The sequence below is a fragment of the Ovis canadensis genome, chromosome 5, assembly GCF_042477335.2.
Source record: "Ovis canadensis isolate MfBH-ARS-UI-01 breed Bighorn chromosome 5, ARS-UI_OviCan_v2, whole genome shotgun sequence".
Taxonomy (NCBI): domain Eukaryota; kingdom Metazoa; phylum Chordata; class Mammalia; order Artiodactyla; family Bovidae; genus Ovis; species Ovis canadensis.
In genome coordinates, this window is record NC_091249.1 from 114,472,215 (window position 1) to 114,494,659 (window position 22,445).

The following is a 22,445-nucleotide window of genomic DNA, read 5'->3' on the forward strand; positions in this document are numbered from 1 at the left end:
TGTCTGACTCTCTGTGACCCCATGGACTGCAGCACACCAGTCCCATCCTTCATTATCTCCCAGAGTTAGCTCAAATTCCTCGATGATACTATCTGTTAGAGGCTGTTGGCCTCTATGCTGTAATGGTTCTCTCTAGTTGATAAATGAATCAATAAGTGAGTGGCCAATATTTTTATTTGATTCTTTGAACAATTACTCATTTAAACTATTGTTTTGGATTTTCTTTTCTTCGTTTCGAATAAAACTGGAAAAGAATGGACTGCTTACTTTGTAAAAGCCAAATTAGCCTTATGGTCCTCTGTACTAGGCTGTACTTACCACATAACAGTACTGTTCCTGGAATTAATATTTGTAGAAGTATAAACTATACATCATTCTTACTAAGAATTTATTTATAATGTGCAAACAGAATATTTGCTCTGTATTACAAATAAGATAGTAAATCTGGGTCTGCAGCTTAAGTCTAGGAGGCAGAACCTTTACTACTTGCTTGTCAAATATTCCCTGCTCCCCATTGGAGCTCTGTGCACTGTTCATGAAATACACACTCCCCATCTCCCGTGGCATAAACTCAGCCTCACTCTAAGTGCTTGGTCAGAACCACCCTCTTCCACCGAAGACTGTTTTACCTATCTCTTTTCTCCTACCATCCTCTTGAAGGTTGAATTGATCTTTCTTTCCTCAAAATTCTGAGTCTCTATTATAGTAGGGATTCTCTGGTGGCTCAGATGGTAAAGCATCTGCCTGCAACTCAGGACACCCAGCTTTGATGCCTGGGTTGGGAAGATCCCCTGGAGAAGGGAATGGCAACTCACTCCAGTATTGTCACCTGGAGAATTCCATGGACAGAAGAGCATGGGGGGCTAGAGTCCATGGGGTTGCAAAGAGTTAGACACAACTGAGTGACAAACACTTTCACTTTTATATTACTCTCATAGGAATGCTACATTCTAACTATACTTTATATTATTTGTGTCAAGTCCTCATCTCCCTTCACATAAGTTCAGTTGCTCAGTCATGTCTAACTCTTTGCAACCCCATGGACTGCAGCACGCCAGGCCTCCCTGTCCATCACCAACTCCCGGAGTTGACTCAAACTCATGTCCATTGAGTCGGTGATGCCATCCAACCATCTCATCCTCTGTTGTCCCCTTCTCCTCTTGCCTTCAATTTTTCCCAGCATCAGGGTCTTTTCAAATGAGTCAGTTCTTCGCATCAGGTGGCCAAAGCATTGGAGTTTCAGCTTCAGCATCAGTCCTTCCAATGAACATTCAGGACTGATTTCCTTTAGGATGGACTGGTTGGATCTCCTTGCAGTCCAAAGGACTCTCAAGAGTCTTCTCCAACACCACAGTTCAAAAGCATCAATTTTTTAGTGCTTAGCTTTCTTTACGGTTCAACTCTTACATCTGTACATGATGACTGGAAAAACCATAGCTTTGACTGGACAGACCTTTGTCAGCAAAGTAACATCTCTGCTGTTTAATATGCTGTCTAGGTTGGTCATAGCTTTTCTTATAAGGAGCAAGTGTGGTTTAATTTCATGGCTGCAGTCACCATCTGCAGTGATTTTGAAGCCCAAGAAAACAAAGGCTGTCACTGTTTCCATTGTTTCCCATCTATTTGCCATGAAGTGAATGGGACCGGATGCCATGATCTTAGTTTTTTGAGTGTTGAGTTTTAAGCCATCTTTTTCACTCTCCTCTTTCACTTTCATCAAGAGGCTCTTTAGTTCATCTTCACTTTCTGCCATAAGGGTGGTGTCATCTGCATACCTGAGGTTATTGATATTTCTCCCAGCAGTCTTGATTCCAGCTTGTGCATCATCCAGCCTGGCATTTCACATGATGTACTCTGCATATATGTTAAATAAGCAGGGTGACAATATACAGCCTTGACGTACTCCTCTTTTCCTATTTGGAACCAGTCTGTTGTTCCATGTTCAGTTCTAACTGTTGCTTCTTGACCTGCATACACATTTCTCAGGAGACAAATCAGGTGGTTTGGTATTCCCATCTCTTGAAGAATTTTCCAGTTTGTTGTCATCCACACAGTCAAAGGCTTTAGCATAATCAGTGAGGCAGAAGTAGATATAATTCTGGAATTCTCTTGCCTTTTCTATGATCCAAGGGATGTTGGCAACTTGAATTTTGGTTCCTCTGCCTTTCGTAAATCCAGCTTGATCATTTACAAGTACTCGGTTCATATACTGTTGAAGCCTGGCTTGAAGAATTTTGAGCATTGCTTTGCTAGCGTGTGACGACAGAGGATGAGATGGTTGGATGGCATCACCGATTCAATGGACATGAGTTTGAGCAAACTCCGGGAGTTGGTGATGGACAGGGAGGCCTGGTGTGCTGCAGTACATGGTGTTGCAAAGGGTTGGACACAACTGAGCAACTGAACTGAACTGAACTGAACTGACGTAAGTGCAATTGTGCAGTAGTTTGAAGATTTTTTGGCATTGCCTTTCTTTGCGATTGGAATGAAAACTTACATTTTCCAGTCCTGTGGCCACTGCTGAGTTTTCCAAATTTGCTGGTATATTGAGCACAGCACTTTCACAGCATCATCTTTTAGGATTTGAAATAGCTCAGCTGGAACTGCATCACCTTCACTAGTTTTGTTTGTAGTGATACTTCCTACGGCCCACTTGACTTCACACTCCAGGATGCCTGGCTCTAGGTGAGTGATCATACCATTGTGGTTATCTGGGTCATTAAAATCTTTTTTGTATAGTTCTTCTGTGTATTCTTGCCACCTCTTCTAATATCTTCTGCTTCTTTTAGGTCCATACCATTTCTGTCCTTTATTGTGCCCATCTTTGCATGAAATGTTCCCTTGACATCTAATTTTTTTCAAGAGATTTCTGGTCATTCCCATTCTATTATTTTCCTCTATTTCTTTGCATTGATCACTGAGGAAGGCTTTCTTATCTCTTTGCTATTCTTTGGAACTTTGCATTCAGATGCTTCTATCTTTCCTTTTCTCCTTTGCCTTTTGCTTCTCTTTCCTCAGCTATTTGTAAGGCCTCCTCAGACAATCATTTTGCTTTTTTGCATTTCTTTTTCTTGGAGTCGGTTTTGATCACTGCCACCTGTACAATGTTATGAACCTCCGTCCATAGTTCTTCAGGCACTCTATCTATCAGATCTAGACCCTTAAATCTATTTCTCACTTCCACTGTATAATCATAAGGGATTTGATTTAGGTCATACCTGAATGGTCTAGCGGTTTTCCCTACTTTCTTCAATTTAAGTCTGAATTTTGTAATAAGGAGTTCATGATCTGAGCCACAGTCAGCTCCTGGTCTTGTTTTTGCTGACTTTAGAGAACTTCATCTTCGGTTGCAAGGAATACAATTAACCTGACTTTGGTATTGACCATCTGGTGATATCCATATGTAGAGTCATCACTTCTGTTGTTGGAAGAGGGTGTTTGCTATGAATAGTGCATTCTCTTGGGAAAACTCTGTTAGCCTTTGCCCTGCTTACCTGTTACTCCATGTATCTCTTGACTTTTACTTTTGCATTCCAGTCCCTTTTGATGAAGAAGACATCTTTTTGGGGGTGTTAGTTCTAGAAGGTCTTGTAGTTCATCATAGAACCATTCAACTGCAGCTTCTTCAGCATTACTGGTCAGGGCATAGACTTGGATTACCATGAAATTGAATGGTTTGTCTTGGAAATGAACAGAGATCATTTTGTCTTTTTGAGATTGCACCCAAGTACTGCATTTTGGACTCTTGTTGACTAGAAGGGCTACTCCATTTCTTCTAAGAGATTCTTGCCTGCAGTAGTAAATATAGTGGTCACCTGAATTAAATCCACCCATTCCCATCCATTTTAGTTCACTGATTCCTACAATGTCGATGTTCAATCTTGCCATCTCCTGTTTGACCACTTCCAATTTACCTTGAGTCATGGAGGTAACATTCCAGGTTCCTGTGCATTACTGTTCTTTACAATATCTGACTACTTCCATCACCAGTCACATCCACAACTGGGTGTTGCTTTTGCTTTGGCTCTGTCTCTTCATTCTTTCTGGAGTTATTTCTCCACTGATATCCAGTAGCATATTGGGCACCTTCCAACCTGGGGAGTTCATCTATCAGTGTCATATCTTTTTGCCTTTTCATACCATTCATGGGGTTCTCAAGGCAAGAATGCTGAAGTGAATCATCTCCGTTAATAGAATATATTCTCCTTTAGTTTTATTCATTTTCGAAAACCCCAACATATACTATTTTGTACAAAAAGTGAAATTAAAGCATTTTTTTTTATTGTTGTTTAGTTGTTAAGTCACATCCATCTCTTTTGAGACCTGATAGACTGTAGCCCACTGTCCACAGGCTTCTCTGTCCATGAGATATCCCAGGCAAGAATACTGGAGCGGATTGCCATTTCCTTTTCCAAGGGGTCTTTTGGACCCAGCAATCACACCCAAGTCTCCTGCATTGGCACGCAAGTTCTTTTCCAGTGAGCTACCTGGGAAGCCCCATGTTTTGATTAGAGAATGAATTATATCAAAGAACTCTATTTTGAATTTTTTTAATCCTAAAAATACTAGGATTTGAATATTAGGTATACATATATATATTTGTTGTTGTTGATGATACATGCATACACACACACATACATTTCAGAGTCATCAGGCATTGTAAAATAAGAAATAGAAAGATTAGACATGATGTTTTTCATATGATGATTTGTATTTTGTCTTTAGTTTACAAAATGTCAAGAACCAAGAAGCATAATTAGCTTTCATTTCTGTAAGACCTTTTTTTTCCATTCATGGCTGCCAATACCAACTTTGCTTTTACCCACAACTTCAGTTGCCTTTTCTTTCAGTGGGTGGTTCAGGGACATCAAAGGTAATAAAATCAAAGAAATAAGTGGAATCTCTTTTCAAACACTAGTAGTTAAGGATGTGTTCCTGCTAAAGAATGTTAATACTAAATTTGTTTTCAAGTGTTTGTATAATTCTATATCTCCCTGCCAACTAGAAGAAGGACTGTCCTTGAATCCTGTTCTGCATGAAATAGAAAAAATATAATCCCTTCTTCACATATATTTAAAGAGGAAAAGAACTTGGGGAATGTTAAGCATTGTCATTTCATAGGACTGTATTTCGTTGTAAACAAAAGCAATTGCATAGCCTTCAGGCAGTTGTTTCTCTTCTTTCCTTTACCCACAGGATTGGACAAAGCTAAAGGCTTTTGTTCCGAAAGCTCACACAGCAAGCCAAAGAGAAAGTTCAAACAAATATCATCAGTCTTTTAAAAATGTCATTGCTTATGTAAATTAACTGTGGTTCTTGGTTGCTGGGGAGCCTCAAGCATCCTTGCATAGGTTGGATAGTCAATCATGTTTTATTTATAGTTTATGTAACCTATGTTTCTTTTAGAAAGCAATGACCGTGAACTCTTCTAATTTCAAGTTTAGGTCATACTTTCTGTTTGTCTTAGTTTACTTTTTGTTTGATTTTTTGTTTGTTTTGTTTAGATTAGATTCACTCTCTTGTGATTTCCAGGGAATGATTTAGATGCTAATTTATTATTGTGGAGCACTTCTGTAAGATCTTACTGATTTTTTTTTTTTTTACCATTATTCATCTGGCCAGTGGATTTATTTGTGACTCAGAACTTAAAGAAATCTTTTCCTTTAAAGTATTTTCCTATAAAGTATCTTTATATTGTGAATGATATATTTTAAAGTAACACCTTGCTAAAATATACATACTTGATACACAGTCTGAAATATATTCAGAATAAGAGTAAAGTCAAAACACACACCTTTTAAAATTTAGCCTAATTGAGTCCTCTTCACAAAATGTTGAGATATTGCATTAGTTCTGTATGGCCTGATGTTTATATTGTTTTAGATCATACTCTCTGTATATAAAATTCATGTGGGGGTTGGCTGAGATTCTCGTTACTGCTTCTAATTGCATTGCACTATAAGTCTCCAAACTTTATTCAGGAATGAATATCTTTTGGGAGGCATGCCTTCTAAGTAAGGAATTACTATTTGTATGTTAGATGCAGGATTTTTAAATAGGTGCTTACATTTTATATTTGGTGTTAGCTATAGATATTTGATTTGTTTTAAAAATGATTCTGAGAACTTCAGTGATTACTTCTGTGACGATCATTCTTGGCAGGGGTTATCCTTCTCCTGAGATGTGTGATGTGTGTGTATATATATGTATGTATGTATATATATATAGATATGAACATGCCTTTGTTCTCAAAGTCTTCTCCTATCTGATTACTCTCGTATATAAACTCTCCTTTAGTTTCTTTTTTTCTTTCTTTTCTTTTGCCTTAGCCTGTCATTTGTATGAAAAACTTCGTTACATTCAAGAACCAAGAAGCATAATTAGCTTTCATGTCTATAAGACCTTTTTCTCCATTCGTGGCTGCCAATAGCAACTTTGCTTCACCCACAACTTCAGTTCCCTTTTCTTTTAGTGGGTGGTTCAGGGGCATCAAAAGTAATACAATGAAAGAGGTATTAAGTGCAGATATTAAAACCAGCAGAGGTATCAAGTGCATTTTCCATTCTAGAAGGGAGTGAGTGACATAGCAAGTGAAGAGAAGAAATCCGGAGGCAGGGGTGAATGTGAGGGGAAAGGTGGGGGGAACGAAGTCGCAGAGAAGAGGAGAAGAGCGGGTGTGAGAGAGGAGAAAGCAGGAAAAGGCAGAACTGGGGGGCTAAGGGGGTTTGTGAAATCTGAAGGAGGGCGGGTTTGGGGGCGGGGGGAGGTCAACAGACCCGCATTTTCACCAGGCTTGGGCTCAAGCTTGCGGAGCGACGAACGGATGAAAGCACCTCAGCTGGGATTTGCTGAGGGGACGCACGTCGTCATGTGTTTAGTCATCCATTATCTGCTTCTATTTTCTGCAGGTTCCGGACGATGACTGACGCGGGTTTGTGTGGGAGCCCTCCCCGCCCCTGTCCCGCCCGAGCGATAAGCATCCCGCGCGTCTAACTCGCCGCCCCTCGCCGCCGGCTCTGAGGGGAGGCGCGCTTCCGCTCGCGGACCTGACAGAAGTCCCGGCTTCCCGCGGGCGCTGAGCGCGCGCGGCGCTGCTGTGTGGCTGCCGCGGGGACGCCCGCCGCGCCCCGGGCCATGAAGTAGTGGCTGCCGGCGGCGCCGCGGCCCGGTCCTCCCGGCGCTCCTCCCGCCCGCCCGGCGCCGCGCCGTCCGGTCCTCCCGGCCGGGCCGGAGCGCCGAGGACATGGCTGGCTTTCGGAGCCTGCTAGTTCTCCTCCTCGTGTTTCCCAGCGGCTGTGTGGGCTTCCGAAGCCCACTTTCTGTCTTTAAGAGGTGGGTGTTTGTTTTTTTGTTTTTGTTTATTTATTTCTAAACAGGCGACATGTGGTTTGGATGGTTTCTGTGCATGCTGTTGAAAAAAAAAAAAAGGAAGAGTGTTGGAGAAATATACGTGGTTGATTCACTTGGCCGCAATCCTTGGGAATTTTGACACAGTTAAACTTCTTGTAAAAGTTCCCCCTTACAGAAAAAAAAAAAAAAAGCCCCCTCGCCTCCACCCCCCTGTCCTCTATAGCCAAACTGTCCTGGCTTTCAGAACTCCCAATTAGAAGTTGTGATTTCCAATACTCATCACTCCCTCTTGGGGAGACAATTTGAGAAAGTACAATATCGTCATTTAGGCTGGAATGCCTTCTCGTTTGTAACAGCCTGAAGAATGAGATATAAAGGTAGGTAACTGGTGGGGAGAAGCAGATCACAGACTCTAAGAGCTCACAAGAAAGCATTGAGCCGTATATACTCTTCATAATTACCATGTTAAATATTTATGCACTTGTACATTTGTAATTCACATCACAGGCTCCCCCCCCCCAGGACCCCCCGCCACCCCGCCACCCCGCCATCATAAAACTCTGCCTTCTAGCGATGTTATTGTTGGTTTTTTTGTTTCTGACTAGTAATATCGGACACTCATAAAAGGAGTCACAAAATTTTTTACTGGCTTTTAGTAATATTTCTGCCTTGAGAAGATTGACAGGCCTATGATAATTCTGATTGACTAATACTGTACTTTCATTAACAGAAACATATATATTTTGACAGGTTTATATTGAATCAAGTTTTGAATGTAGCCTGCTTGGTTGCTTTGATTATGTTTTGCTCACAAGCTGGGTGCATGTTGCTCTTGGACTATATGATGCAATTCTGAGAATGTTATAGAATATTATGTGGTAATTACATCTTTTCATTGTGTCTAAGTCAACAATATTTAGTCTTAAAGTCATAGAATTCCTTTTTTTTCCTCTTCCCATGTCCAGTTAAAATCCCATTATGTTCAAGGATGTTGAAATTGTCTTCTTTTTTTAAGGTTTAAGGAAACTACCAGATCATTTTCCAATGAATGTCTTGGTACCACCAGACCAGTAATTCCTATTGATTCATCAGATTTTGCATTGGATATTCGCATGCCTGGGGTCACACCCAAACAGGTGAGAGGAAGTCTGTATTTCATTATTTGTGTGTTCTATATACAGTCTGTAATTAAAGAAACTGCATTTACAGCAGGAGTAACTTCTTTGAAAAGTAAGCATTTTGTTTCAAGATTCCTCAAATAGGGCTAGAATAAGTATTGTAAAGAGGACTAAATTTTTTAAGGTAAATCTTTCAGTTAAATTTCTTTTTAAAAATTTTACCTGTATTATTTGTGGTTTGAAATGGAACCTTGAAAATTTAAGTCTCAGTGGAGTAATCGCCTTGGTAATGCAGCATGTAAGTATGTATTAAAATATGAAAAAAAATTCTAATAAAGGGAAATGATATTGAGCAGCTGCATCTAAGAGATTAAGTTGTTTAAATACCCCTCTATTGCAGCCACAAATTGAGAAATGAAATCATGTGTTTACTGCCAAGAATTTGGAAAATACATATTCCACACTTTTAAAAGTTAAAAAAAAAAAAAAGCTGTTCATACAGGTGGCTGATTGTGAGTTTTCTTTAGCTTAATCTGCTTGTCATAGGAGAGATATCTGATGAAGTAGAAGCAAAACTACCATGGTGACTTACAGAGCATTTTGAGTAGAACTGGATTGTGGCTGTGGCTTTCCCTGTTTTGGGGATTCAGAGGATTCTCAAACCCACAGCTGTCATGTGTGCAAAGTGTTTCAGTAGGCATGAAAAGGCCAGAATTAATTACGCTTTTCAGCCAGGCAGCGCCGGGATTTATGTGTGTCATTAAAAGGTAGGCTTCGTTTATAAAGGGCTGCAGAGAAAGGGGAAGACCTGGGTGTTGTAGAGCTGCCATGGCTGATGACTCATTGCTGCAGATGACATTCTGGTTTTTTAATTTTCTGTCTATTTTAAAGTACAGAGAAAATAAAAGTATTCTACAGACTGGGGAGAATTCTTTTGAAATTGATGTTCAGAAGCTCTAAGAAAATACAGGAGGTCTTTTTTGGAGGACTGAGGATTAATGTTTGTTTATTTGAATACCTATGTATGGTTTAAGTATCTGTAAATAACTGCTGTTGTCAAATTGGCCCTCACCCTTCACCCTTGCCCATCCACAAGTGACCAGGCAGGTGACTTTTCTGTATGTTTAGTTATTAGCATCCTGGCCTTTAATTTGGTACGGTCTGTCTTTAGTTAGTACTTAATAAAAAGAGATATCATCAGATTGGGAATAGGAGAGAACGGTGATATTTACTCACTTATGAAGTGTGCTTTTTCATGTCTGTTCTCACTTTCAAAAGTGATTTTCCCCCTATATTTGCTTAAAATGACTTTGTAATACTTTTTTAAAATACTCGCTAATTAGTCTTTAAGCACTCTTTTCCTACAGGAATATCATTATTTTCTCAAATAATCACTTGTTGTAGTTCATTATTATTCTGTGTTTTTTTTCCTTCTCATTATTTTACAGTAAAAACATTTAAATTATTTAGCAGTAATAAAAATAGGTAACTGTTTGGAGTGAACATTCTCAGAAAGAGTTCCTAGAGGAATTGATTATAAAAGAATGAAAAGGAACTCGATTTGCATAAGATAAAATGTGTTATCTCAGTTTTTATAATCTTACAATGATCAAAATAACTGGAAAAAAGAAGATATATTAATGAGTAGAGTACAGCTTGTTATTTTGCACTCTCTGCATTCAGCTTTGCTGTCTGTGTGCAGTGAACATTTGCTGGTTGCCTTTCCAGCATACCATCCCTCATTGCTTCTTCTCTGAAACCATATCCTGCCTACCCAGGATCCAGAGATGGGGCACCTGGACTAGGATTAGCAGATCACTGCATTCCAGTTCCCCTTCCATGGTGACTGATTCAGAAGAAGGTGTGGGACCTAGACCAATCCAGTGAAACCTTAGGACTTTGGCTGGGAATGCATTTTTTTTGTTGCGTGTAAGCAAAAGGCATCTATCTAGTCTTAGGGTCTGCTGAGTTCTTGAAAGGAGCCAGGTCTAGAGTAAAACTAACACCATAGATGGCAATGCAGGTTCTCAGTGACATTGCTACTTACGGAGTTATCTCTTGTGTTAGCCTTTTTCGTTTCAACCAGACCGAGTTGGATTTTCTGTGACTTGTAACTGAAACCACCTAGCTGGGCAACTGATTTGATTGTTCTGTTTGGTCAGCTCAGAACTGGTTGTTGACTGTTTCTTCTACTTTCCCTGGCCCTCTCTATTGACTACGTGCCACAAGTATTTACTGACTTGATCTGGCTGATATATGTGTGTGTATATATATATATGTCATACGCCTCATACACCTTCATGCGTGCATGCATGTTAAGTTGTTTCAGTCATATCCGACTCTTTGTGACCCTATGAACTGTAGCCCTCCTCTGTTCATGGCATTCTCCACTCAAGAACACTGGAGTGGGTTGCCATTTCCTTCTCATGGGATTTTCCTGACCCAGGGATCGAGCCCTTATCTCTTATGTCTCCTGCATTGACAGGCAGGTTCTTTACCACTAGTGCCAGAAATGATAATTATACCCATGTTGAGTATACCCAAGGAGAGATGGAAACAGAAACGCTTTTCTCCTAAACTTTGTGTTCTTAGTGAGGAAGATCTAGAATTGTGATGAGTACTTTTGGTGAAACAAGTATTCTTTTCTTAAAATGCAAATGAAACTTAAGTTTAATACAGATCCTTAAGAGGAAAGAGATAAGAAGGTGAAGAAAGAAAAAAAAAGAAGAACTACTAGAGGATGGAAATAAACTATGAAAAGGAGTAAGAACAATTGGCCAAAATACATGGAGAAAATGATAAAGGACAAAAATAAAAGGAGAAAGAAATCAAGAAAAACCATAGTATGAAGACTAGAACATACAAGAATCATATAAGAAAAAAGGAGTAAGAAAAATGTGGAAACAAAGAAGGGCCTTGAGAAGTTAAAATGTGTGTGTGTGTGTGTGTGTGTGTGTTTTAATGGCAGAAGATCAAGAAGAGCAACAAATGTTAAGAAAAGAAGAAACTGGGAAGCTAGAAACTGAGTTGGTAACTAGGCAGACCAGGTTTTTTGAAGAGATATATTCACCCAACAGATTTTTTTTTTAACAAAGAAAATCTTAAGTTTTGGCAATAACAAATGATGCATCAATTAATCTGATTTAAGTGTTTTCCTTGGGGAACTTTAGATTGTTAGGCAGGTTTGGATAGAGAAACAAGCAGATATTGAGTAGAGATGGAAAGAACCTTAGCTATAATACAGGTAGCACATCTAATTAATTCTGTTGATGCCATACAGATCTAGATCAATGTCTTACTAAATAATATCCAGTCATGTCAGACCTCTGAGATGCAGTCCATTCAACCATTCCATAGACTTCAGAGCAGCCGTAAAAGGCTTAAAAGTTGCTCCCATATAAACCAGCTTCAGAGAATCTAAGTAGTTTATTATTTATTTCTATGTCAATTTTATATTCAAAGTGGGCTATTTCTTATGACTTAAAATTTTAAAAAGTAATTTCTTTCTTCTTTAATAAATTTCTTGTTAATCAGTGTTTTTCAGGCATTGGCAAGATGAGGGAGATGAGCAACCAGCTACTAAGTAGCCTAGAACAGAGGTAAAGTGGGGCTTCCCTGATGGCTCACTTGGTAAAGAATCCACCTGCAGTGCAGGAGATCCCAGTTCGATTCCTGGGTTGGGATAATCCTCTGCAGAAGAGAATGGCTACCCACTCCAGTATTCTTGCCTAGACAATTCTATGGGCAGAGGAGCCTGGAGGGGCTACAGTTCCGTGGTGTCGCAGAGTCGGACACAACTGAGCGACTAACACTTTCAAGTAGAATCTGGTGTCTGATGTCACTGACTTCCAATCCAGATCCTTGAAGTGGTGGTATTTTGAGACTGTTTCTTTTAGCACATTTTCTTCTTCTTTTGATTTTCATTCTAACCAGGGACGCTGTGGGTTTTTGCTGTCACCAGCTCTCATATCAACAAACAAAATAGTTTGATAAACTGCCAGCTCATGATCACTGTAAGGTGCTATCATCAATTTGATATGTTAACTCTCCCATGGAGGTTTGATTATAAAATAGCTAAAGCATAATTACAGTGATTTTACATAAAGTATATCATCTCAATCTAAGCCAAATCTAGTTGGCTAAAATGTAGGCTTTGGAACCAGGCTGACAGCATTTTTGTTACAGCTCTTGTGGTGTCAGTTCAGGAATTTTCTTAACTAGCTGGTCCTGCCCCTTCTTCTATAGACACAATAATAATAGTACCTACCTAGGATAATTCTGAAGACTGAGCAAGGTTGTACCAGTGGCATTGTTTAGTTGCTCTGTACATGCTAAGTTCTCCCAAAATATGAGTTCATGTCGTTTTGTGAAAGAACCTTAAGATGAGAAAGAAATTACCAGCCTTTATACTTTCAGTAATTGTTTCATAGGGTAGATAAGACATCATAGTAATAAGAAAGGTGGCCAGTGAAGAAAAATAGGAGGTTTGAACCTGGGTGAGAGAAATCTGGGAAAATAAGCAAAGAAGTAAATCTTTCGGTGTGCTTATTCTTGAGTAATTCCCATTAAAAATGGCCCTTATGATCAGGGAAGGAACACTGAGAATGGATGTTTTTCTCAAAGTTCTTATATATCTTTTATGCCTAGAAAAAAAGTTATCAAAAGCAGTTCATCAGTATGAAACTTTAATTTTTTTCTGTATTTATTTGAAGTCAGCCTGGATTTCTTCACTCTGCTTGGAACTTTGTACATGGACCTTACTAAAAAATTACTCTTGTCTAAGTCCTTTCAGATCCTGTGTTTACATAGCATTTATTTATTTGTTGTTTGTGCCGCATAGGTTCTCTGAAGTCTTGGTTTAAGGATTCACAAATGTAAATTAATTTGTAAAAAAATATAATTTTATAAAAGTTAAATATTTTCTCTTGAACCTAATAACTCTAAATCATGTGATAATTGAATTTCTTTCCATCAGGATGTGTTAGGCTGTCATTTTCTTCCCTTATGTTGGAAGCGATTTGAGAACTATGAAGGAAAACACTTTTTCCTTTCTGAACTGCTTGCAAATTCTGGTCTCATTCTGTGTTTATCTTTTGAAGAGTCACAGATCATGCTTGAAAATGAGAAGATGGTCTTCCTCTGTGCTCCTGAGCACAAATATCTATCACCAGGAATGAAAGAAAACCGAAGAGTTCTGAATTTAAAAATCAGACACTCTAGAGCAACAAGTTGAAAAACTTGAAATTAGAGCCTTAAATTTTCACTTGTTTCAAAATAATGGTGAAAGAATGTAGTCATTCAAATGGAACCAGAATGAAGAAAATACTTCCTACAGAATTTTCTCAAGAGCTTCTCAAAATCCTTCTCTTTGTTTTTGCTTTTTTTCTCCCCCATGAACAACAAACATTAGAAAATGTTTACTAATATATTTTAACTTTTTTATTTTCTAACGGAAGAAAGGAAAAATTTCCCACTGCCGCAAGGCATGTGCAATCACATGATAAGCACCTAGCTCTCATACGCTTTTCTTACTGTACTAGTTTAGGAAATCAGTTTTAAAATATCAAGCTGTTATCATAACATCACTTATAAACAGCATTTCCTAAGGATATGTGTTTATCAAAGAGGTAATACATAATACAAGGTAAATGCAGAATTGTGGTGCTTTCATTTTCTTATGTTGAGAATGCTGATTAAACTTTTTCATGTAAAGTCATTTAGTTGTACAGAAGTTTGGCTTATGACTGATTTGGGGGTATATTGTAATAGGTTAAATCTAGGTATTTTAAATTCAGTCATTATAGGGGAAAAGTTTCCCCAGCCAGAGCTTAAAATTGAGGACAAGGTAGGAAAGGAGCCCAGAAAAATGAAGCTTTACTGGAATAATTTTTAGTTCTTTGGGGTTTGTAATTTACTTGTCTCCTTTCTAGTTATTATTATGTAATATTTGCATTAAAAAAATAAAAACTCTTGTTTTCTTTTGAGCACAAAAATAAAAGGAAGGGAGACACTCCACCCTTCTGTGTCTCCATTTTCCCTCACAGGCCAGTTTGACTTTCAGATTAAGCCTTATTGCACAAAAGGAGAAAATTAACGTCAGCCTCTGGGCATCAGCCTTAGGTTAGCTGTTCTCACTGTAGAGAATGGATCCGAAGCAGCTGGGCAGCGCCCAGGGGCGATTCCCACCTGACTTGAGAGCTTGAACGTGCAACCCTGCCGTTGGTTTCCTGACCACCTCTGAGTGTTTGGCAGTCACGTTCCTTTCTACTTTTCATAGTCCTCTGACCTGCCCACCACTACACGGCATCCTCTTCTGACCCAGTCTGTACACTAGAACACACATGGCTGATGGGATTTGACTGAGAGAAGCTGTCTGGACAGTATTAAGCATTGTGAGGCCAGGATTGTGAAACACCTCCAGTAGCCCGTCCTGCACCAGGGCATTTCTGTTGCAGTGAAGAAAAGACCATGGGTGAAAACTGGTTGCATTAAGTCATTGTCTTAAAATGAACAGTATTCTTGCCTTTTAGTGTTTCTTTTTCCTCTGTTCTTCGTTATTTCTCTCTTTATGAAAATCTAGAAGCATGGTGATCTTGCTATTGAAGAAGGGAAATCAAGAAATATCCAAATTCTGGACTAGTATGTGTTTTTTATTTAGAAAGACTTAGGCAATGTGTATAAAATGCCAAGATTTGGAAAAAGAGCAGCAAAAGAGATTAAAATGGTATGCCCTTCCCCTTCCCCAAACCAAGGAAGAACTATTACTTCTTTCACCAATAGAGAAGCTAATGGCAAAGAAAATTCAGTGATTATTAGAAAGGAAGGTCACCAGGCCCTTGTTTTGTTTGCTTAGCTGTGTCATATTGTTTTTTTCCTCTTTCTTTTTTGGAAGTTCAGGATTGGTATCATGTAGGATGCTAATTGTCAAATTCTTAAATTGTATTTGGACTTCCCTGATAGCTCAGATGGTAAAGCATCTGCCTACAATGTGGGAGACCTGGGTTCAATCCCTTGGTCAGGAAGGTCTCTTGGAGAAGGAAATGGCAACCCACTCCAGGATTCTTGCCTGGAAAATCCCATGGACAGAGGATCCTGGTAGTTATAGTCCATGGGGTTGCAAAGAGTTGGGCACAACTGAGCGACTTCACTTTTCACTTCACTTAAGTTGTATTTATTTATATAATTCACCTCTTGCTTTATTAGCAAGCCTCAATTATACAAATAAATAGAATACAAAAAAATGGCTCTTGTAAACAGCTAAAGTCTCATATAGTTCATTGCTAATTATGTAAGTTTAAAGTATGATGCTTCCTCCTTATTTTTACTAAAACCTATTTAATGTCCACTTAGGGAAGATTGAACTATTAATGAGGTTTGCCACCATGAAAATAATCTAAACATGTCACATATCTGAGTTCAGTCTTGTAAATATATATATATAGATATATATATACACATATATAGAGAGAGACAGAGACCAGTTTTTTCCTTTTTTTATTAAAAATGAGAAACAGAAAGGAGACTTCTATTTTCAGTTAATGTTTGATATTTTCAAATTAACAGGATACCTAAGGATATTAGAAAAAATAGCTACTGTATAAGAGTCTCCCTTGTAATCACCTATTTTCTTAATAAGATTTAGAGTCCTTTTTTTTATTGGTTAATTTTTTAAAAGAGAAAACATTTACTCAGTGCTCATTATGTAACACTACTGTATTAGTCATTTTACAAGCATTGTCTTACTAATTCTCATAAAAACTTTGTGTTCAGGGTACAAATATTCCAATTCTTTTATATGAGAAATTGAAACTCAAGTAGATTAAATAAGCTGTCCATAGCCAAATAGCCTGTAAATTAAAGAACAAGGATTTAAATACAGTTTTACTTGAATTTGAGATGCATGCTTATTTCATAATTCTCTGTTGCTGATCTGTTAATGGCCTCTGTTTCTCAGAAAATGTTACCACTATGTATTTTTCTATGTGCATTCATGTGTACACACACGGAAGTATTTTTTTATTACACATATATTATAAAATAAAAGCTTTCTTTAGTTAAAAAAAATCAAAATATAAATTACTGGCTCCATCCTAAATTGTTCAGTAACTTTAAAAAAATCGCCAGTCTATGTCTGACGCAGGATACAGCATGCTTGGGGCTGGTGCATGAGGATGACCCACAGAGATGTTATGGGGAGGGAGGTGGGAGGGGGATTCATGTTTTGGAACACATGTAAGAATTAAAGATTTTAAAATTAAAAAAAATAAAAAACTAAAAAAAATATTCTCATGTCTGTCTAGAAAGAAATGATGCTAATCTGAATTCTGATAAAATATTCCTGATAAAGGCTATTAAAAGACATATTGCCATTAACCTAGTTCAGTTTAACACAATTTTGAATTATCCCTGTCTAAATCTAAGCCAGAGATTAGAAAATTATTTCTTAAAGTGTCAGATAGTAAATATTTTCAGCTTGCCAGTCAGCCATAAGGTCCCAGTTGTAACCTCTGTAGTTAGAAAGCAGCCGCAGACAATATGTAAATGATTAGCTTGGCTTTGTTCCCATAAAAAACTTTATTTACTGAAGCAGACAGCTACCCATAGACTCTTGTCCTTTGATCCCCGATCGAAACCACTACATATGCCATTTAGGCTAATAAATGGATTTAACCTTCGACATCTCATGAACTGTGTCTTCTGACTTACAGAACATAGAGAATAAAAATACCCATGTATGGTTAACAGCACTATGATCTTTGTTCCATAGTTAGCTATTCAGTTTTTATAAGTAAATGGTAATAAACAAGAGTTCTCTTATTTGGAATACTGTGTATCTTACTTCTCCATCTCGCTAAGTGGCAATTCCTGTCTTACGGTTTCTCTAGACCAAATAGACTGGGGTCTTTCTTGGCTCCTCTTACTCACACCACTTAAATCATGTGCCAGAAAATCCTGTTGGTTCTGCCTTCCAAATACGTCCAGAATCCAGCCCTTTGTCCCCACGCCCAGCTTTCCCACCCTGGCCCCTGCCCCAGCCTCTCATTCCTGGATCTTGAAGAGAGCTCTCCTTACCTCCTAACTGGCCTTGTGCTCTTATATCCTGAGAGCCTGTGCTCCTTCCTGCAGCCACAGGGATCTTATTAAAACAGAAATCAGACCACATTGCCCTTCTCCAAAGCTCTTTTAAGAGCTTCCCATACCCCTCACATTTAAAAACAAGACTTTATTTTGTTCAGTCGCTCACTCCTGTCTGACTCTTTGCGACCCCATGGACTGCAGCACACCAGGCTTGCTTGTCCATCACCATCTCCCAGAGCTTGCTCAAACTCATGTCCATTGAGTTGGTGATGGCATCCAACCACCTCATCCTGTCGTCCTCTTCTTCTCTTGCCTTCAGTCTTTCCCAGCATCAAGAAATCTTTTCCAATAAGTCATCTCTTTGTAGGAGGTGGCCAAAGTATTTCAGCTTCACCATCAGTCCCTCCAATGAGTATTTAGGGTTGATTTCCTTTAGGATGGACTGGTTTAATCTCCTTGCAGTCCAAGGGACTCTCAAGAGTCTGCTCCAACACCACAGTTCAAAAGCATCAGTTCTTTATGGCAACCTCCAAGGGCTTCCCTGATAGCTCAGTTGGTAAAGAATCCACCTGCAATGCAGAAGACCCTGGTTCGATTCCTGGGTCGGAAAGATCCCCTGGAGAAGGGAAAGGTTACCCACTCCAGTATTCTGGCCTGGAGAATGCCATGGACTGGACTGTATAGTCCATGGGGTTGCAAACAGTCAGACACGACTCAGCGACTTTTACTTTCCGAAGTTCTTTATTTCTCCTGCAGTCTTTTTCCACTCCTATGTCTCTTATCCCTTATTTATGTTATAATTATTATGGGGATAAGACATGTAACAGAAATAAGGGATGAAAGACTAGAGCTAGATCAGAACTCTAGCACTGCAGCTTGCAGCTTGCGAGATCTTAGGTGAGCTGCTTAACATTTCATTTCAGTTCAGTTCAGTCGCTCAGTTGTGTCCGACTCTGCGACCCCATGAATCGCAGAACGCCAGGCCTCCCTGTCCATCACCAACTCCCAGGTTCACCCAAACTCATGTCCATTGAGTTGGTGATGCCATCCAGCCATCTCATCCTCTGTGGTACCCTTCTCCTCCTGCCCCCAATTGCTCCCAGCATCAGAGTCTTTTCCAATGAGTCAACTCTGCATGAGGTGGCCAAAGTATTGGAGTTTTAGCTTCAGCATCAGTCCTTCCAGTGAACACCCAGGAATGATCTCCTTTAGGATGGACTGGTTGGATCTCCTTGCAATCCAAGGGACTCTCAAGAGTCTTCTCCAATGCCACAGTTCAAAAGCATCAATTCTTTGGTGCTCAGCTTTCTTCACAGTCCAACTCTCTCATCCATACGTGACCACTGGAAAAACCATAGCCTTGACTAGACGGACCTTTGTTGACAAAGTAAAGTCTCTGCTTTTTAATACGCTGTCTAGGTTGATAATAACTTTCCTTCCAAGGAGTAAGCGTCTTTTAATTTCATGGCTGCAATCAACATCTGCAGTGATTATGGAGCCCCCAAAAATAAAGTCTTACACTGTTTCCACTGTTTCCCCATCTATTTCCCATGAAGTGATGGGACCGGATGCCATGATCTTCCTTTTCTGAATGTTGAGCTTTAAGCCAACTTTTTCACTCTCCACTTTCTCTTTCATCAAGAGGCTTTTTAGTTCCTCTTCCACTTTCTGCCATAAAGGTGGTGTCATCTGCATACCTGAGGTTATTGATGTTTCTCCGGGCAATCTTGATTCCAGCTTGTGCCTCTTCCAGCCCAGCGTTGCTCATGATGTACTCTGCATAGAAGTTAAATAAGCAGGGTGAAAATATACAGCCTTGACATACTCCTCTACCTATTTGGAACCAATCTGTTGTTCCATGTCCAGTTCTAACTGTTGCTTCCTGACCTGCATATAGGTTTCTCAAGAGGCCGGTCAGGTGGTCTGGTATTCCCATCTCTCTCAGAATTTTCCACAGTTTATTGTGATCCACACAGTCAAAGGCTTTGGCATAGTCAATAAAGCAGAAATAGATGTTTTTCTGGAACTCTCTTGCTTTTTCCATGATCCAGCAGATGTTGGCAATATGATCTCTGGTTCCTCTACCTTTTCTAAAAACAGCTTGAACATCTGGAAGTTCACGGTTCATATATTGCTGAAGCCTGGCTTGGAGAATTTTGAGCATTACTTTACTAGCATGTGAGATGAGTGCAATTGTGTGGTAGTTTGAGCATTCTTTTGCATTGCCTTTCTTTGGGATTGGAATGAAAACTGACCTTTTCCAGTCCTGTGGCCACTGCTGAGTTTTCCAAATTTGCTGGCATATTGAATGCAGCACTTTCACAGCATCATCTTTCAGGATTTGAAACAGCTCAACTGGAATTCCATCACCTCCACTAGCTTTGTTCGTAGTGATGCTTCCTAAGGCCCACTTGACTTCTCATTCTAGGATGTCTGGCTCTAGGTGAGTGATCACACCATCATGATTATCTATTTGGTACAGTTCTTCTGTGTATTCTTAATATCTTCTGCTTCTGTTAGGTCCATACCATTTCTGTCCTTTACCGAGCCCATCTTTGCATGAAGTGTTCCCTTGGTATCTCTAATTTTCTTGAAAAGATCTCTAGTCTTTCCCATTCTGTTGTTTTCCTGTATTTCTTTGCATTGATCACTGAGGAAGGGTTTCTTATCTTTCCTTGTTATTCTTTGGAACTCTACATTCAGATGCTTATATTTTTCCTTTTCTCCTTTGCTTTTTGCTTCTCTTCTTTTCACAGCTATTTGTAAGGCCTCTGCAGACAGCCATTTTGCTTTTTTGCATTTCTTTTCCATGGGGATGGTCTTAAAACCTGTCTCTTGTACAATGTCATGAACCTCCGTCCATAGTTCATCAGGCACTCTGTCTATCAGAGACAGAGTGCCTGACTATCTATTTCTCACTTCCACTGTATAATCATAAGAGATTTTTTTTAAGTCATGCCTGAAACTCCAGTACTTTGGCCACCTCATGCAAAGAGTTGACTCATTGGAAAAGACTCTGATGCTGGGAGGGATTGGGGGCAGGAGGAGAAGGGGACGACCAAGGATGAGATGGCTGGATGGCATCACTGACTCAATGGATGTGAGTTTGAGTGAACTCTGGGAGATGGTGATGGACAGGGAGGCCTGGCGTGCTGCGATTCATGGGGTCGCAAAGAGTCAGACACCACTGAGCGACTGAACTGACTGACTGACTGAATGAATGATCTAGTGGTTTTCCCCACTTTCTTCAGTTTAAGCCTGAATTTGGCAATAAGGAGTTCATGATCTGAGCCACAGTTGACTCCCAGTCTTCTTTTTGCTGACTATATAGATCTCCATCTTTGGCTGTGAAGAATATAAACAATCTGATTTTGGTGTTGGCCATCTGATGATGTACGTGTGTAGAGTCCTTCCTTGCGTTGTTTGCTATGCCAATGTGTTCTCCTTGTAGAACTCTGTTAGCCTTTGCCCTGCTTCATTCCGTACTCCAAGGCCAAATTTGCCTGTTACTCTAGGTGTTTCTTGACTTCCTACTTAACCTTTAATGAGCTTCAATTTCTTCATCTTAAAATGGGGATAATAACAGTTCTCACCTGACAGGATTGTAGTTAAGTGAATTATCTGTAAAGCTTAATACCACTCAGGAAATTACTAGTTACTGTTACTTTTGCCCTAAATTATATTTACAGAAGATGAGTTAAGGCATGTTATCAAGTAATTACTGCAAGGCACAAAAGTACCTTAGAAGAGTTGAGAGAAAGAATTACAAAGGATCAAGCTGAGCATGAAGAAGGTGATTGCAACAATACTTTAGTCAGGACAACAATTAAAATTTTCTAAACTATATTATATAAACACATGTGTGCTAAGTCGCTTCAGTTATGTCTGACTCTTTGCGCCCCTATGGACTGGACCTGCCAGGCTCCTCTGTTCATGTGATTCTCCAGGCAAGAATACTGGAGTGGGTTGCCATGCCCTCCCCCAGGGCATCTTCCTGACCCAGGAATGGAGTCCACGTCTCTTACATCTCCTGCATTTTCAGGGGGATTCTTTGCCACTGGCACCACCTGGGAAACCCTGTACATGCAGATAGAGTCTGCATTTCTTTCTTTCTTCTTCAGGAAATCTTTGTGGAGGCAGTAGAATTTGCAATGGCACCCCACTCCAGCACTCTTGCCTGGAAAATCCCATGGACGGAGGAGCCTGGCAGGCTGCAGTCCATGGGGTCGCTGAGAGTCAGGCACGACTGAGCGACTTCACTTTCCCTTTTCACTTTCATTCATTGGAGAAGGAAATGGCAAACCCACTCCAGTATTCTTGCCTGGAGAATCCCAGGGACGGAGGAGCCTGGTAGGCTGCCATCTATGGGGTCGCACAGAGTCCGACACGACTGAAGCTACACAGCAGCAGCAACAGCAGTTCGTGAGTAGAGAGATTTGGAAACAAACATTTGGAATCCCTATAAAAAGCACCATCCTAGAAATAGTGCTATAAACAGATGACATAATCAGAACGTCAACTTTTATAATTTTGTCTTTGAAAGAATCTGGTAGGTACAGTTAACTAAGAGAAGAGTTACATACCTTTAGGCACCAAAACCATCACTATCAATCATGTAAAACAAATATTCAAAATGAAATTGATCAAAATACATTTATAAAGGAATGTTTGATATATCAAATAGACTCCAAAGAGGAAATGTGTAAAGAAGTTGAATATTTTAGTCAATAGAATAATTTAATATATTTAACACATAGTAAATGTAATTTAACATATATATATAATTTTACATTGTAGAAAGAGAATATACATTTCTGAATATATATAAAATATCCTAAAAATCACATAGCTAGAATTAAGAAACTTCAGCTTACTACAGTAGAGTTTTATACCTCTTAT

The 22,445-nt window shown here is 39.4% G+C and overlaps 1 protein-coding gene across 46 annotated transcripts in view; it reads left to right on the forward strand.

The window, feature by feature from the left end:
• Nucleotides 1-22,445, forward strand: part of PAM (peptidylglycine alpha-amidating monooxygenase) — a 323,041-nt gene that overhangs the window by 141,844 nt on the left and 158,752 nt on the right. For all 46 annotated transcript variants that reach the window (XM_069590225.1, XM_069590236.1, XM_069590190.1 and 43 more), the window contains 2 exons: nt 6,909-7,332; nt 8,366-8,486. In XM_069590225.1, the coding sequence (XP_069446326.1) occupies nt 7,244-7,332; nt 8,366-8,486 (210 nt within the window). In that variant the 5' untranslated portion in view covers nt 6,909-7,243. The remainder of the gene's footprint in view (nt 1-6,908; nt 7,333-8,365; nt 8,487-22,445) is intronic.